General features: G+C 41.3%; 1 protein-coding gene across 1 annotated transcript in view; it reads right to left on the reverse strand.

The window, feature by feature from the left end:
- Positions 1 to 13,306, reverse strand: part of LOC109937249 (acyl-CoA (8-3)-desaturase-like) — a 36,936-nt gene that overhangs the window by 14,782 nt on the left and 8,848 nt on the right. The window contains exons 5-7 of the mRNA XM_048607168.1: positions 12,869 to 12,997; positions 11,025 to 11,085; positions 4,975 to 5,051 (exon numbers count right to left, since the gene is read on the reverse strand). Coding sequence (XP_048463125.1) covers positions 4,975 to 5,051; positions 11,025 to 11,085; positions 12,869 to 12,997 — 267 coding nt within the window. The remainder of the gene's footprint in view (positions 1 to 4,974; positions 5,052 to 11,024; positions 11,086 to 12,868; positions 12,998 to 13,306) is intronic.

The following is a 13,306-nucleotide window of genomic DNA, read 5'->3' on the forward strand; positions in this document are numbered from 1 at the left end:
TGTGTGTGTGTGTGTGTGAGCTGGTGCTGGGATGTGTGTGTGTGTGTGTGAGCTGGTGCTGGGATGTGTGTGTGTGAGCTAGTGCTGGGATGTGTGTGTGAGCTGGCGCTGGGGTGTGTGCCAGATGTGCTGAGTGTTTTGGGGATTTTTCCAGGCTAGCACTGAGTGATTTGCAGTCATGCACATTTTATACAAATTAAACTAAATCCCAACAACAATGCAGCCCCTGTAATCAATTCTGAAACAGGTCTGATTCCTGGAACAAACTCAGAGCTGAAAGTTATATCACACGTAAAGAAGAATTCTTCAGAGTTAGGAACATAAAGGATCAACTCTTTCAACATCTGACTGTCTGGCACTTAAACTCTTCTCCTGTGATAACATTCATTTTAAGTTTAATTTATTCCTGATCTGAATTAATTCTATGTAGCATATTCCGTCCCTACAGGATAAAATGACCCGAATAGATTGTGTTTCCTGGATTCCTAGGAATGCAACAATTCCTTATCCAGCCTCCTCCAATTATTGCCGTGTTACACCATCAGACTGCTGTCAACCAAAACAAGTAATGCATTTATTGAAGCATTCAGCTGTCCATCATAGAGGGGGTGTGTCAGATAATGTAGAGATTTAGGTTATTAGTGGAGCAAATGTGAGACCAGTGGGAAAAATAGCATCTTCCAGCACTTCCCTCTGCTGGGTCTAGATTGGAAGTTGTGCCAGGTCCGTCTCAGAGTCTGTCTGGATTCGAGTTGAGGTTTGTATCGGGAGTGTGTAAGGGCTGGTTGGGTTTCTGTTAGTCTGTGTACGGGCTTGTCTGAGTTAGTGTAGAATCCCTGCAGAATATACCTGTAAGTTTAAGTCCGTGATCATGTTGTCCTTTACCAATGTAAGTCCCATCTTTATATCCCATATTTAAATCCATCCCTCTCCAGTCAGCTTTCATTACTGGATGAGCTGATATTTCCTCCCATTAAGTACTGGGAAGACTGAGACAATTGACTTTGTTTGCTAACACAAACTCCCTTCTCTAACCATCCCTCTCAGTGACAACAGTCTGATGCCAAACTGAACTGTTTGCAAACTTAGGTTTGTATTTGACTCCAAGGTGAACTTCCATCTAGATGCCTGTCCCATCACTATGGCCAACTATTTCCACCTCTGCAACAGTGTCTAACTCCTGTATCTGCTTCTGTGCTGCTGAAACCATCAGCCACACCTTTACTACTTCTAGATTTGACTATCCCCATGCACTCCCAGCCAGTCTCCTACATTCTACTCTCCATAAACTACAGCTCAGCCAACAATCTGCTGCCTGTGTCTATGCTCACACCAAATCCTGTTCAACGGCTCCTGACTCTGTGCTTGCTGACCTGCGTTAGCTCATCATGAAGTAATGCCTCAGTGTTAATTATGTTTTTGAATCTCCCTATCTCCATAATTTTCCCAGCCCTGCAACCCATCAAGATAGCTGTAGCCTGTCCTCCTGGTCTCACAAGTAGCCCAATTTTAACTGCTGCGCTATTGGTGGTCTGCCCTAAGCTCTGGAATTCCCTCTCTATATGCCTCGCCACCTATCTACCTCACTTTCCCCTATGAAGATACTTCTTAAAACCTAAATAAAAACCAGAAGAACGGCAGATGCTGTAAATCAGAAACAAAAGACAGGAATTGCTGGAAAAGTTCAGCAGGTCTTGAAGCATCTTTAGAGCGAAACCAGAGTTAACATTTCGGTCACGTGACCCGAAACATTAACTCTGATTTCTCTCCACTGATGCTACCAGACCTGCTGAGCTTTTCCAGCAATTTCTGTTTTCACTCCTTAAAACGTACCCACTTGACCAAGCTTTGTCTGACTTTCTGTCTCAGTATGTGACTCTGCATCATATTTTACATAATAATGCTTTTATGAAGCTTCTTAGGATATTTTCAAATGCTGAAGGTGCTGAACTAATAGTACAGCAGGTGTTTTTGAAGTTGTACTATTTTTATATGCAGCTTAATGCAGGGTCCATGCGCAGGCTTGCACTGGGCCTGTGTACAGTTTACAGTGTTGGCTTTGTGGATGTTCTATGTGTCTTGAAGTGAATAGCTTTGCCAGAACAGTACTAAATCGAAGTGTTGAAGCACAGGCAGAGACTACACAATCCAAATTGTCTGTATTTTGGACAGATAAGAGTTCATTTGATCAAATTTTTCAACACAGTCTGGGTAACAGATAGAGTATATAGAGAGAAACAATTTCCTCTGGCTGAGGAGTCTGTGACCTGGAGACATTATCTGAAAAGTTGTGCAAGACCTTTTAGAAATGAAGTTACTTCTACACAAAATAGGCAGTCAAAGAATAGAACTCTCTTCTGCAGTTGATGTTTGATTAATAGCTAATTTTAAAACTGAGATTGATAAATGCTCTTAACCAAAGGTATTAAGTGATTTAGGGAAAAGGCAGATAGATGGCATTCAGTTGCCAATCAACAACAGTCTCATTGAATAGTGGTACAGTTTTGAGATGCAAACAGCCAATGCCACTTCCTTATGGGGGCTTTGCACTGCTCATTCAAATATAAACTAGAGGAGTTGAATTTGGGGGTGATAAGGTTGTCTAAATGGAATTAGAATGTTTTCCATTGATTGGAGTCGGGACAAGAGTTTGTTAGTAGAAAGATTATGGGAACAACAGGAGTTAATGGAGACCCTCTGAATATCCTTCAACAAAGAATAGGCTGCTCGTTATTTAGTTACTTGGGTAACAGTGACAGTTCATCAAATATAGTCAGGAAAGATAGTATTGATGTAGTAATGTGACATGATCTTAGAGTATAGACATGTTTATGAGAATAGCATTTGGAATGAGCAACTTCAGCTTCATGGAGATGTAAAGAAGCTGAGTTGTTCCCCTTGGAGCAGGGAAAGTTAAGATTTAATACAGGTTCCAAAACCCTGAAGATTTCAATAAAGTAAATGAGGAGAGACTACTTTTCCTATTGGCTGAAGTCAGTAACCAATGGACACAGATTAAAGTTAATTGGCAAAAGAACTAGAGGGTCAGGAGGACACATTTTATTAGGTTGCCGTAAAAAAAAATTCTCATCTTGTGGTTATCAGGACTATGCATTAGAAATACCAATGTAATGGGCAACGACATTTTTATACTGTATGGAAAGAGCATGCTGATTGGTTGGCAAGTGAACTCTGTTTAGATGAGGTGTTGCTGTAGAGAATGCACCAATTAGATGATGATGGACAGTTAATTGTGAGTCGCTGTGATCTACAATGCACCAACTGAAAGGGCTGATGGAAGTAGGTTCAATGTTTAGTTTTAATGGGGAATTAGATTAATACTCGAGAGAAAAGGAAGTTGGGAATGGAACTAATTGGGAAGGTTTTTCAAAGAGCCAGCATTGGAGCAAAGGACTGAATGGCCTCATCTCATGTTTTACTATTTATGTAGGACATTTGGTAGAGACACCATAGATACTGCAGGCACGGATCATTGCTTATGGCAGTCTATGACCCAGGAAGAATCTTAAAAGTCTTTCAGTAGAAAAGGAATTGCCTTTATCCCCCATTACTACTGATCAAGTTAATGTTCTTGAACTCTCTGGTGCTTAGTTTGGGCTCACATGCAATCCCAAGTGCTACAATGAAGCAATGTTTCAAGAATGGGTGAATATTCCATTAAATCATGCCACATGTTGTGACTTTGGAATTGGCCTTTATCTAGGTGCCCACCATACCCTCATAGGATGGCATATACTGGCCTGGTCTGGCCCAATCACACTGGCTTCTTAAAGGGAAATCAAGTTTTCCACTCTAGTAAAATGCTCATTTTGCATTCATAATTGTATTTTACTACGTTTGCTCCACATATTAGTTAATTTTACTGGACAGCTTACCATTTTTGCCTTATTCATACTTTAATTCAATATTCATTGCTGCTATCATTTAAGGAGATCAAAAAAGGGAGTGGAGATGGAAATGAACGCAAAAGTCAGACAGGGCTAAATGGAATTAAGTAAAGACCATGTCTTCATGGGGAGTGGATGGACAATCAATGCAGGTGCAACACACCGAGGAGGTCGATCTACAGATATACGCCTGCTTGTCAACTCCTCCATACGAACCCGGACTCGTCAGAGAAAACCTGTCTTTAATGCGATGTTGTACCACACAAGTGTTAGGAGTAAACTTATGTAGCATTATCACTTGTCCTTGAGAGTCTACATTGACTCAGTGACCTCCCTCCATTTAAGTGCCACTTTATGTTTATTGAAAAATTACCTGCTTCTCTAAATAGAGCTGTTAACGTTACTGCATTTCCTGTAGAAAGGTCTCTTTGCTGGCCAGCATCAGTTAAAGTGAAACTTTCCACATGTACCACTGCCTCCCCTTTACTAGTGAGTGACACCTCTCAAGGAGCTACCTGATCACTAGATTTTACACTCCCAGCCAAGTGTTCTGAAAGTCACACACTTCGGGAAAACTATTCCTGTATGCTAATAGACTACACAGATTAAAGCAAAAAAATAGCTGGGTATACAATTGAGCCACCTACCCTGTCTTGCATTACTAAATATAGTAGTTATACCTCATTGGGTATTAGTGAAAAGAACAGTATATAATCTCCCAGTATTCCTGAATTTCCCATCATACTTGCCTGAGGTACTACTGAATAGAGCAGTCATACAATCTTCCACTGTGGAATACAACAGTTATGCCAGCAATATCCAATATTCTAAATATGCCAGGAGTACACCCATTACTCAGGTATAGATTAATGATGTCAGCAGTCAGTGGTTAGCTATAAACTAAGTTAGCTTAGAGACAGGTTAGAACATGGGAGTCTTTTGTCTGAATGGTTCAGTACACTTTAGGTAATGCACTTAGCCAATGGGAAGCTATACTTCAAATAAAATATCGGAAAAAGTGAAGATGGGATTGAACAAGACCAAGGAAACTGCTAGAGATACTCACCACCCACTGCTTTCGCTGTACAGCGAAGTAAAAGATGTACCATTGGAAGTAAAGGGGGAGTAGTGCTGGAGGTCCAACTATGACAAAATGAGAAAGCAAAATATTTAGAACAAAACAAAAATTGTAGAAGTTTCCTTACACAACTCAATGGACTCCATCCCAGCTCATATTAACTTTGACATGGAGCTGTTCAAGTCTCACTTGTTTCTATTTCTCAACATTAAATGAGAAATCTGCCAATGAATTCTCCACTACTATCTAGTGCAGGTCTACTTTCTCTGGGCAATATATGTACTGGGATTCCTACAGCTCCACGTGCTGTTAAATTGGCTATATTGGCAACCTCATAAATAGGGCCAGAGCCATTTGGTCACCAAGCAAGCTTGATGTGGAAATAGAGCTCATTGAAGCCATCCCTCAAGACAATGGCTATCCAGTCAGGCCATGCTTACTGATTGATTATCAAACAAACTCTTGAATGGGCCTAAATCCTGAAAAGTGCCCGGGGTTGGAGTATTGCCACCGTTAGTCAAGGGGCTCATTCAATGAAAATTTGAGGGATTGGCATCAGTCAGTCATGTAGATCAACTGCAATTAGTCCAGGAATTACAGATCAGTCAGTCAGGGTTTGTTGAGACATCAGTCCAGGAAGGTCCTGCAATTTTTACTGCAGTGAGTTAAAGGGAAGGACTGACTGTGATACAAGTGATGGAAGAGCCATTTGTGGTCATGCATGAACAGAAAATGTGTCCTCATTGACTGATTCGAAAGCACAGAGCAGGAAGGGTGAGTAGTTTGGGAGATTGAGGTGGGTGTGAACACTTAAGTGGGCATGATGTATGCAACGCAGAGGGTTTTGTCCATCAGCCTTGGTGAGATGTGTCTGCAGTAGCAGTATGAGAGTGGGTGCTGGCCCTTGGGTGAGAGGTGGCAGAGAAAAGGTGATGGCACTTGCCCTTACAGAGGTCAGAAGATTGTTGACCTTCTTGTGGCACTATTGCACGTCCCTTTTGCTGCAGGACACAGCTCTGATCTGCAGTGCAATTTCTGTCCAGGCTGGCTACAACTGTTGATGCGGCCTTTTTGTTGGTCAGCAAGAAACAGGACTGCTCTCCAAGCAACCAACAAAATCAAAGACCCCTCTCACCCTGGTTATACTCTCTTCCATCTTCTTCCATTGGGCAGAAGATATAAAGGTTTGAATACACGTATGAACAGATTCAAGATTCTGATGTTATCAGACTTTTGAATGGACCTCTTAAATGTTAATGTTGATCTCTCACTGCAACTTCTTAGAACGTGTAACACTGTCTTCTGCACTCTGTTCTGTTACTCTGATGCACTTGTATTGCACTATCTGCCAGTAAAGCACGTAAGACAACTTTTCACTATATCTCGGTACATTTGACAGTATTAAATCAAATCAAAATCCTGTCCACCACACCTCTAGATCACTGTTCTGGGGAGCTAGCTTGCCTTTCCATTGTCATTATTGAGTGCCACAGTATGACGGGTCATTCCTAGCTTGCAACATCTGAATGTATGCAGCTGGCCTTTAAATATGGTGTCGAAAGAGTAGAAGCTGGAAGATCTCACAAATGGTGACTATTTCTGCCTCACTTGCAACAGATTCCCTGAAGAATACAGCCAACTTCTCAGTTACATAATTAATGAATGCCACAAAGCTAAGTACCACCATCTTCTCTCTGCGTCCTCACCACCAAACACCAGAATTAGATCTAACTCTGTCACTATACAGGATTCTGACCAAGGCTCAGGGACAATAACTCTCAGTATTCAATGAATCAATGTTCACTCAAGGGCTCACACCTACTTCATTCTCCCAACTGCTCATCCCTACTGTCCTTTGCATGTCCTACTCACAAATTGGAGACCTATCTCCTGCTCATACATCACCACTAACTCTTCTTACATCCACTTCCATTATACTCAATTACTTCCTTTGTCTCAAAGAGGTAAGCACCCTTCCTGACCTATGCCCCAACATTACCCTGACTGCCCAACCTGCTATCTCTGGTCTGCACAATAAATGGGGGGATAATGAGAGAGGATAGAGGAAATGAGAGACCCTGGAGTGCGTGCCACAGTTCCCTGAAGGTGGCAGAACAGGTAGACAAAGATGGTACTGAAAGCATTCTTTTCCTTTAAATCTTTACTTCATGAGGCATAGAATACAAATGCAGGGATGCAATGCTGGAACTGTGTAAAATTCTGGTTAGTTCACAGTTATGCATACAGTTCTGGTCACCACACTGCAGGAAGGACAAAATTATTTTGGATAAGAATACAGATTTAGAAGAATGATGCCAGGACTTGAAAATTGCAGGTATGAAGAAAGATTGAATAGGCTAGGGTTGGATTCCTTAGAACGGAGGAGTCTGAGGGGTGACTTAATTGAGGTGTACAAAATAATGAGGCACTTGGAAGGAGTGAACATGGAAGACCTGTTTCCCCTAGAGGAAGTCACAGATATAAGCTGGTTTGTAGAAGAATAAGGAAAATGGCTTTTTTACACAGATGATGATGGGTGCGTGGAATTCACTGGCTGGTTTGGTGATGGAGGCAGAAAACCTCTCCTCATGCAAATATTCCTGGATCTGCACCTGAAAAGCTATGGACCAGATGTCAGAGGGTGGGATTAGAATGGACAGCTAATTTTTTTCTCAGTCAGTGCAAACACAATGGGCAAAGTGGTCTTTTTCTGTGCTACAACTTTTTATTGTTCTATGGCAATCAGGTATTACAATTGAAGTCATTGCTAAGCACAGGGATAACCTCAGTAAACCAAAAAAAAAGAATTACAGGTTCAAACTGTAGTCTGTGGTGAATTTGCTCAGCTACAGGGCAGAAACAACCCACCTCAGTGCATCTGCCATAACAAAGGGAGAATCAGACATTTTCCAGCTCCTGTTCAGCATCTAATAACACGTGTACAGATTGCAATGTTGGGTAAAGACAAGATCATGCTCAATCGTAATGCCCTCCATAGCCAAACAGCATGCTGGCATTCAAAGTCTTGGCTCACATATTTGGGCCAGCCGAAAACCACAGAATCAAAACTAAGAAAACATGAATACATTCAGAGAGAGAAGAAAAGGAGAGAAATGGAGGAAAAAAAAATCAAATGTTTGCACAAGGAACTTTATTCAACACTGAAAGTTATAAACTCATCAGATTGTAAAGTCAGACTTTTGAGTGTCAAAAAGCGCAAAGACCAGCATATAGCTTCTAAAAAGCTCATGTCACATTTTGTAGTTTCATGTACATACCCTTGAAGTTAACTAATACACAACAAATACATGTCTGAGCAAATCTCACACGGTTGACAGGCTCCCATCTTTGTGAGGTAAACATAGGAAATCCACTCTCTTAACACCGGCTTAATTTACAGGAAAGTCAGGAGAGGAAACTGGCCAATCAATGGGGAGGGAAAGAAATCTCACCACAGCCAGACACATCAGGAGATCTGAAATAACAGAGACTAAGTGTGAGACTGTCTGGGGCCACAGCCGGAGATCACTGAAGGGCACCAGCACTGCTGAGAGTAATACTTTTACTAAAGAGCAATGGTGTCCTCTGGCAGGTCTGGTTTCTCAGAAGTGCTCAATGCTAATTCCTCCTGTTTTAATTTTTATTAACCACTTTATTCCTCACAATATCACATAGACCAGATGAAGTTCACCATCTACCTAGTTTCAAATGGTTGCACTAAATAAAAAGACTGCATAGTAAAGGGCTACTTGTAATCCCTTGCCCCTAACATTAACAGGGCATAGTGTTCTAATCTGATCATTAAATGCCAACAGTTTATCTGTCTAATCTGTGGAATTCGTCTCTGCTAACCAGCAGAGAAGTGAGATGTAACTCCTGTGCAGCCAAATGAAGGAAGGATCCTCAACTGTTAAATTAATATTTCCCTTTGCCTTTTTATCCAGGTCTCATCAATTTTATAATAGGGTGTTTTTGTGGTGAAATTACAGTGAATTCCTGCTTTTAATGGTTACAATTTGTGCCCTTTCCAATTCTTCTATTTGAGTTAACATTAAAAACAGTTTCTATAGAATAACCCAAACTTGTTGTGAACTGAAACTTGCAAGTTACAGTTGGCTATAAATAGGAATAGAGTGGAAGCATAAATAATGATGCTTTTACGGAGGCTGGGATTTCCCAGTCCATGGTATACTTTCGTGAGAAAGCCCATAGGGTCAAGTGTCAATCAGCCATTTGATTGGCTGTGAGGGCTTTCTACCCGAATTTTGAATTTGGCCTAGGAAGCCCCATTTGCATGGAGCTACTGACCAATCAGAGGCAGGGATGTCCAGGACTCTGCGACAGAGACCATGGCTACTAACAACAGCTCCCCCTGAATCTCTCGGTAGGGATCAGCAGAAGGAAAAGCAAGTGTTGCTTGGGGCAGGTTCCAGGTTTGGGAAGCTGTGGGGAGAGGAGGTGGAGGGGTGTCTGAAGCGAGGGAAAGGGATGTTCCTCAGAGGGCACACCAGGCCCTAGGACAAGATCCTTGACATTGCAAAATTGAGTGTAGAGTGAAGGATCTACCCACTAGCCTACAAATTGGCACCCTTCCTGCACTATTTGACTGGACTGGTAGGCCAGCTTCTTTTTCTCTTTCCTGGAGCTGAAGTAACATGGGATTGCACCTCTAAGTGGTTGGTGATTGACCACTGAAGGTTGTCAGTTGGTAGTGGGTCAGGAAGCTCAACCACAGACATTCCTTCCCAGAATTTAATTTCTGAGGTGGCAGAAAGGTGGTAATATCTCCCTGTTGCCACAGTCTGATTCTTTGCCCTTCATGCCACATTCCACACCACTTTTAAGGAGGGAAAGTCCCAACTTGAGCAATTTCAAACCAGAGGATGCTCAGTTTCCTCGCTGTCCATTGCTGTCCTCCGAGTGAAAAAAACACTGCGTTGTTAGAATGTCCAGTTCAAGTTAAAGCATCATTAATGAGTCCCTGATGTGGGAAAAAGACTCAGGGCTTAGAATGAAAGAGCAGACACAAGTCTTGAAAGAATTCATTCTGGAAGTGGCTAACAGTTTCATTTTAAGTTGCCATTTATCACAGCTTCAAAATTTACTCAAAGCTTATGATGTATAATGTATGAGAGGCCTGCTTTGGGTACACTCACAGCAGCAGTGAAAATACAAGTGAAGGGGCTTTTTAACCATTATTTCTAAATGCCCCATGGTTTGCAAACCTGCAAGATGTTAATAAACTTACAGAATTGGTGTATAATTAGCAAATATATTTTATTACAGATAAGTGAGAGGGACTGCAATTTAGCTGTTTCAACATGGACAACAAGTCTAAATGGCACAAATGACCAGGAGATTGGTGCAGGGTTTAGAAAGAGTTCAGGAGAAGTACTTTACAGGGAGCCCTTTCTAACTGCCCTTTACTATGCAGTCTTTTTATTTAGTGCAACCATTTGAAACCAGGTAGATGGTGAACTTCATCTGGTCTACGTGATATTGTGAGTAATAAAGTGGTTTAATCCATTAATAAAAAACAAAATCCAGGAGTCACTTTTAGAGGGTTACAATTGAAAAACACAGAAGTTATGTTAAACCCGTACAAATACCTTGATTAAAACACAGTTTACAGTACTGTGAATAGTTGTTATACATTACGAAAAAATGAAGCTACTGGACTAGACGAAAACAAAAATCCAAGTGTTACACTAAGACTGAGAGGTAATAACTTTAAAAGGAAAGGCTGAACAAGGTGAGCTCCGTTCCCTAGAAAAATTATGACTGTGGAGGTGACCTGATAGAGGCCTTTAAGATTATGAAAGGATTTGATAAGGCAGACAGGGGACACTAGAACTAAATAGCAAAACTAAATTGCCACTAATAAACCTACCAGATATTTAAGGAAAATTGTTTTATTTATTTATTAGTCAGAGAGTTGTTTGTATGTGGAATTCTCTACTATAAGATGTAGTTGAGAAGACTTGCAGGGACGTGCAGCGTACCTACATATTCCAAGTAATTCTATGCAAATGACTTACTCAGGAAAAAATACTTGTGTTGGTATTGGTATGGCATATACTTCTTCTTCTGCATTCCCACCTGGATTGAAGAAAAGAAAGAAAAGATTTGAATGATCATCTTGTGCACACATGATAATAAAAATCAAGGCATGTGCATTGGATTTTATGATTTTGTGCTTCAGGTGTACAGCTTCATATGATGGGAGTGTATGCTGGCAATCCAGGCTGAGAAATCAGTATATGTCACTGTTATCATTCATTAGTTTTCAAATTCAATGGGTTACACCGATTTCCAAGTCCAAATTCCTAATACATGGAGCTGATATGCAACATACTCTGTGGGAACACTAATTCATAAAATCTATCCCTGTGTTTAAATTATTTTCCAACCTGGCACTTTCATAATCTCAGCACCATACAGTCATTGACTCTACAAAACTGTAACTAGCCATACTTCATACTTTGTTTTATTCAGCCAAGTACTTCCAAATGAATTCATTACTCTTTTAAAAATCTCTCTCTGAATGTAGGTGTCACTAGCAAGACTGGCAATTATTATCCATTTTATAGTTGGAAGAGGTTGCGAATCTTCTTGACCACTGCTGCCATGTAATGAGACAACTTTCTCAGTGTCACTAGGCAGAGAGATCTAGCAGCAGTGAAGGTACCATGAGATATGTCCAACCTAGAATGGTATGAGAATGGAACATGCATTTGCTGGTGTTGCTGTGCACCTACTTTGCTTGATCTTCTTGATTATGGAGGTCACTGCTTTGGAAGGCGCTGTTTAAAAAGTTATTACTGTCAGTTCGTGCTCCTATAGCACCTAGTGTCAAATATACACAGAGGAACAGCAAAATCATTTGTTTCAACTCACATTATTTAAAGCAAGTACAGTTGCTTTGCCCTAGTTGAAGTCCTAGGAATGATTTGATCCGCCAAGCAATTCCCTGTCCCAGTTGCAGGAACTACATAGTGCATCTCACTATGACAACATGTACCCAAGAGGCAGAAATCATCCCTGTAATTTCCCCTACACGGTTCCAGCCTTTCTATCTGCAAATACGAGGTCTCACACTAAACATACAAACATAAGCTGGAGTAGATGATTTCACCCTTCAAGCTTTTTTCAACTACTGAGCCAAAATCATAGCTAATCTTCTACCTCAAACTCTACCTTTCCACTCTATTTCTATATTCCTCAATTCTTTTGTACTTAAAACTGTACAAGAGGTAAGACTCCCATCTCAAGACTGATTTTCCCAGGGTTAGAAAAATCAGGTCTAAAAATCAATTCCAAAGTTGTAATCCAAAAGCTTAGTTTTTAAACATACTCACTTTAATGTGGAGTCACTTAGAGGCTCTGGTGGCCATCACTCATCTTCCTCTACCTCTCTCTTGGGAACATCTCCCCTCTCTACTGTACCCATCTCAATCCCATCAGCTACCCTTCCCTCTTCCCTCACTCTGGGTCGTTCTCGTCCCTGGACACTGCTCATGCCAACTCAACCTCTCCCCACTCTGAGCACCACTTCACCAACCACTGCTTATTCCCAAGCACCCAACCAGACCAAATTCCCACACACTTCTCCTTTGCTGGACATCACTTATATTCCACCGTGAATACTTGAGCATCTCTTTCCGTCCACAGGCACATACTTCCCTCAAAACCATTTGCAGCCACACCCCATAGCCTCAATTCCCAGATACCCCATCCTGCTATTCATAACAATGTAGTTCCCCCCTACTTCTTACAGCATCTCCCTCACTCTTTCTGCTTGTATCCTACCAACCTCAACAGTTTCTAAAAGTCCCACCAGGAAGATATCAAGCAGCTGACTGGGCATCTGTGATCTACTTGCCTCAATTGGGAGCTTCTTTCCCAAGACAAAGAAGATGGGATGCATGTTGATGTCAGGGTCTTTGCGGAAGCAATTGGGCTTGGCATGATGCTGAAAGTGGAGGTGGTTCCACCAGCTGGCTGGGGCACCCTGTCACCAGAGAAAAAGAAAGAGAAATTATCAACTTAAGAGGATCAAAGCTGAAAACACCCTCAGAATTTCAAATATAGTGCACACATCATTTAAGCACACAAACTGAACTCACACAGCCACTAGCATGAATTCCTTTGGATTCCCCCACCAGCCCTATAAATCTTAACATTGGTGTTCTGGGGATCAGCCTCTCTCAACAGTGAGAAAGAAAAGGAAATAACAATTTTCTCTTCATGACTTTGGCTCTTCCTAGGGTATGAGTTCAAAGGTATCAACTGCCCTTCAACAATTATCCCCAAGCCTCAT

The sequence above is a fragment of the Rhincodon typus genome, chromosome 17, assembly GCF_021869965.1.
Source record: "Rhincodon typus isolate 14 chromosome 17, sRhiTyp1.1, whole genome shotgun sequence".
Lineage (NCBI taxonomy): Eukaryota > Metazoa > Chordata > Chondrichthyes > Orectolobiformes > Rhincodontidae > Rhincodon > Rhincodon typus.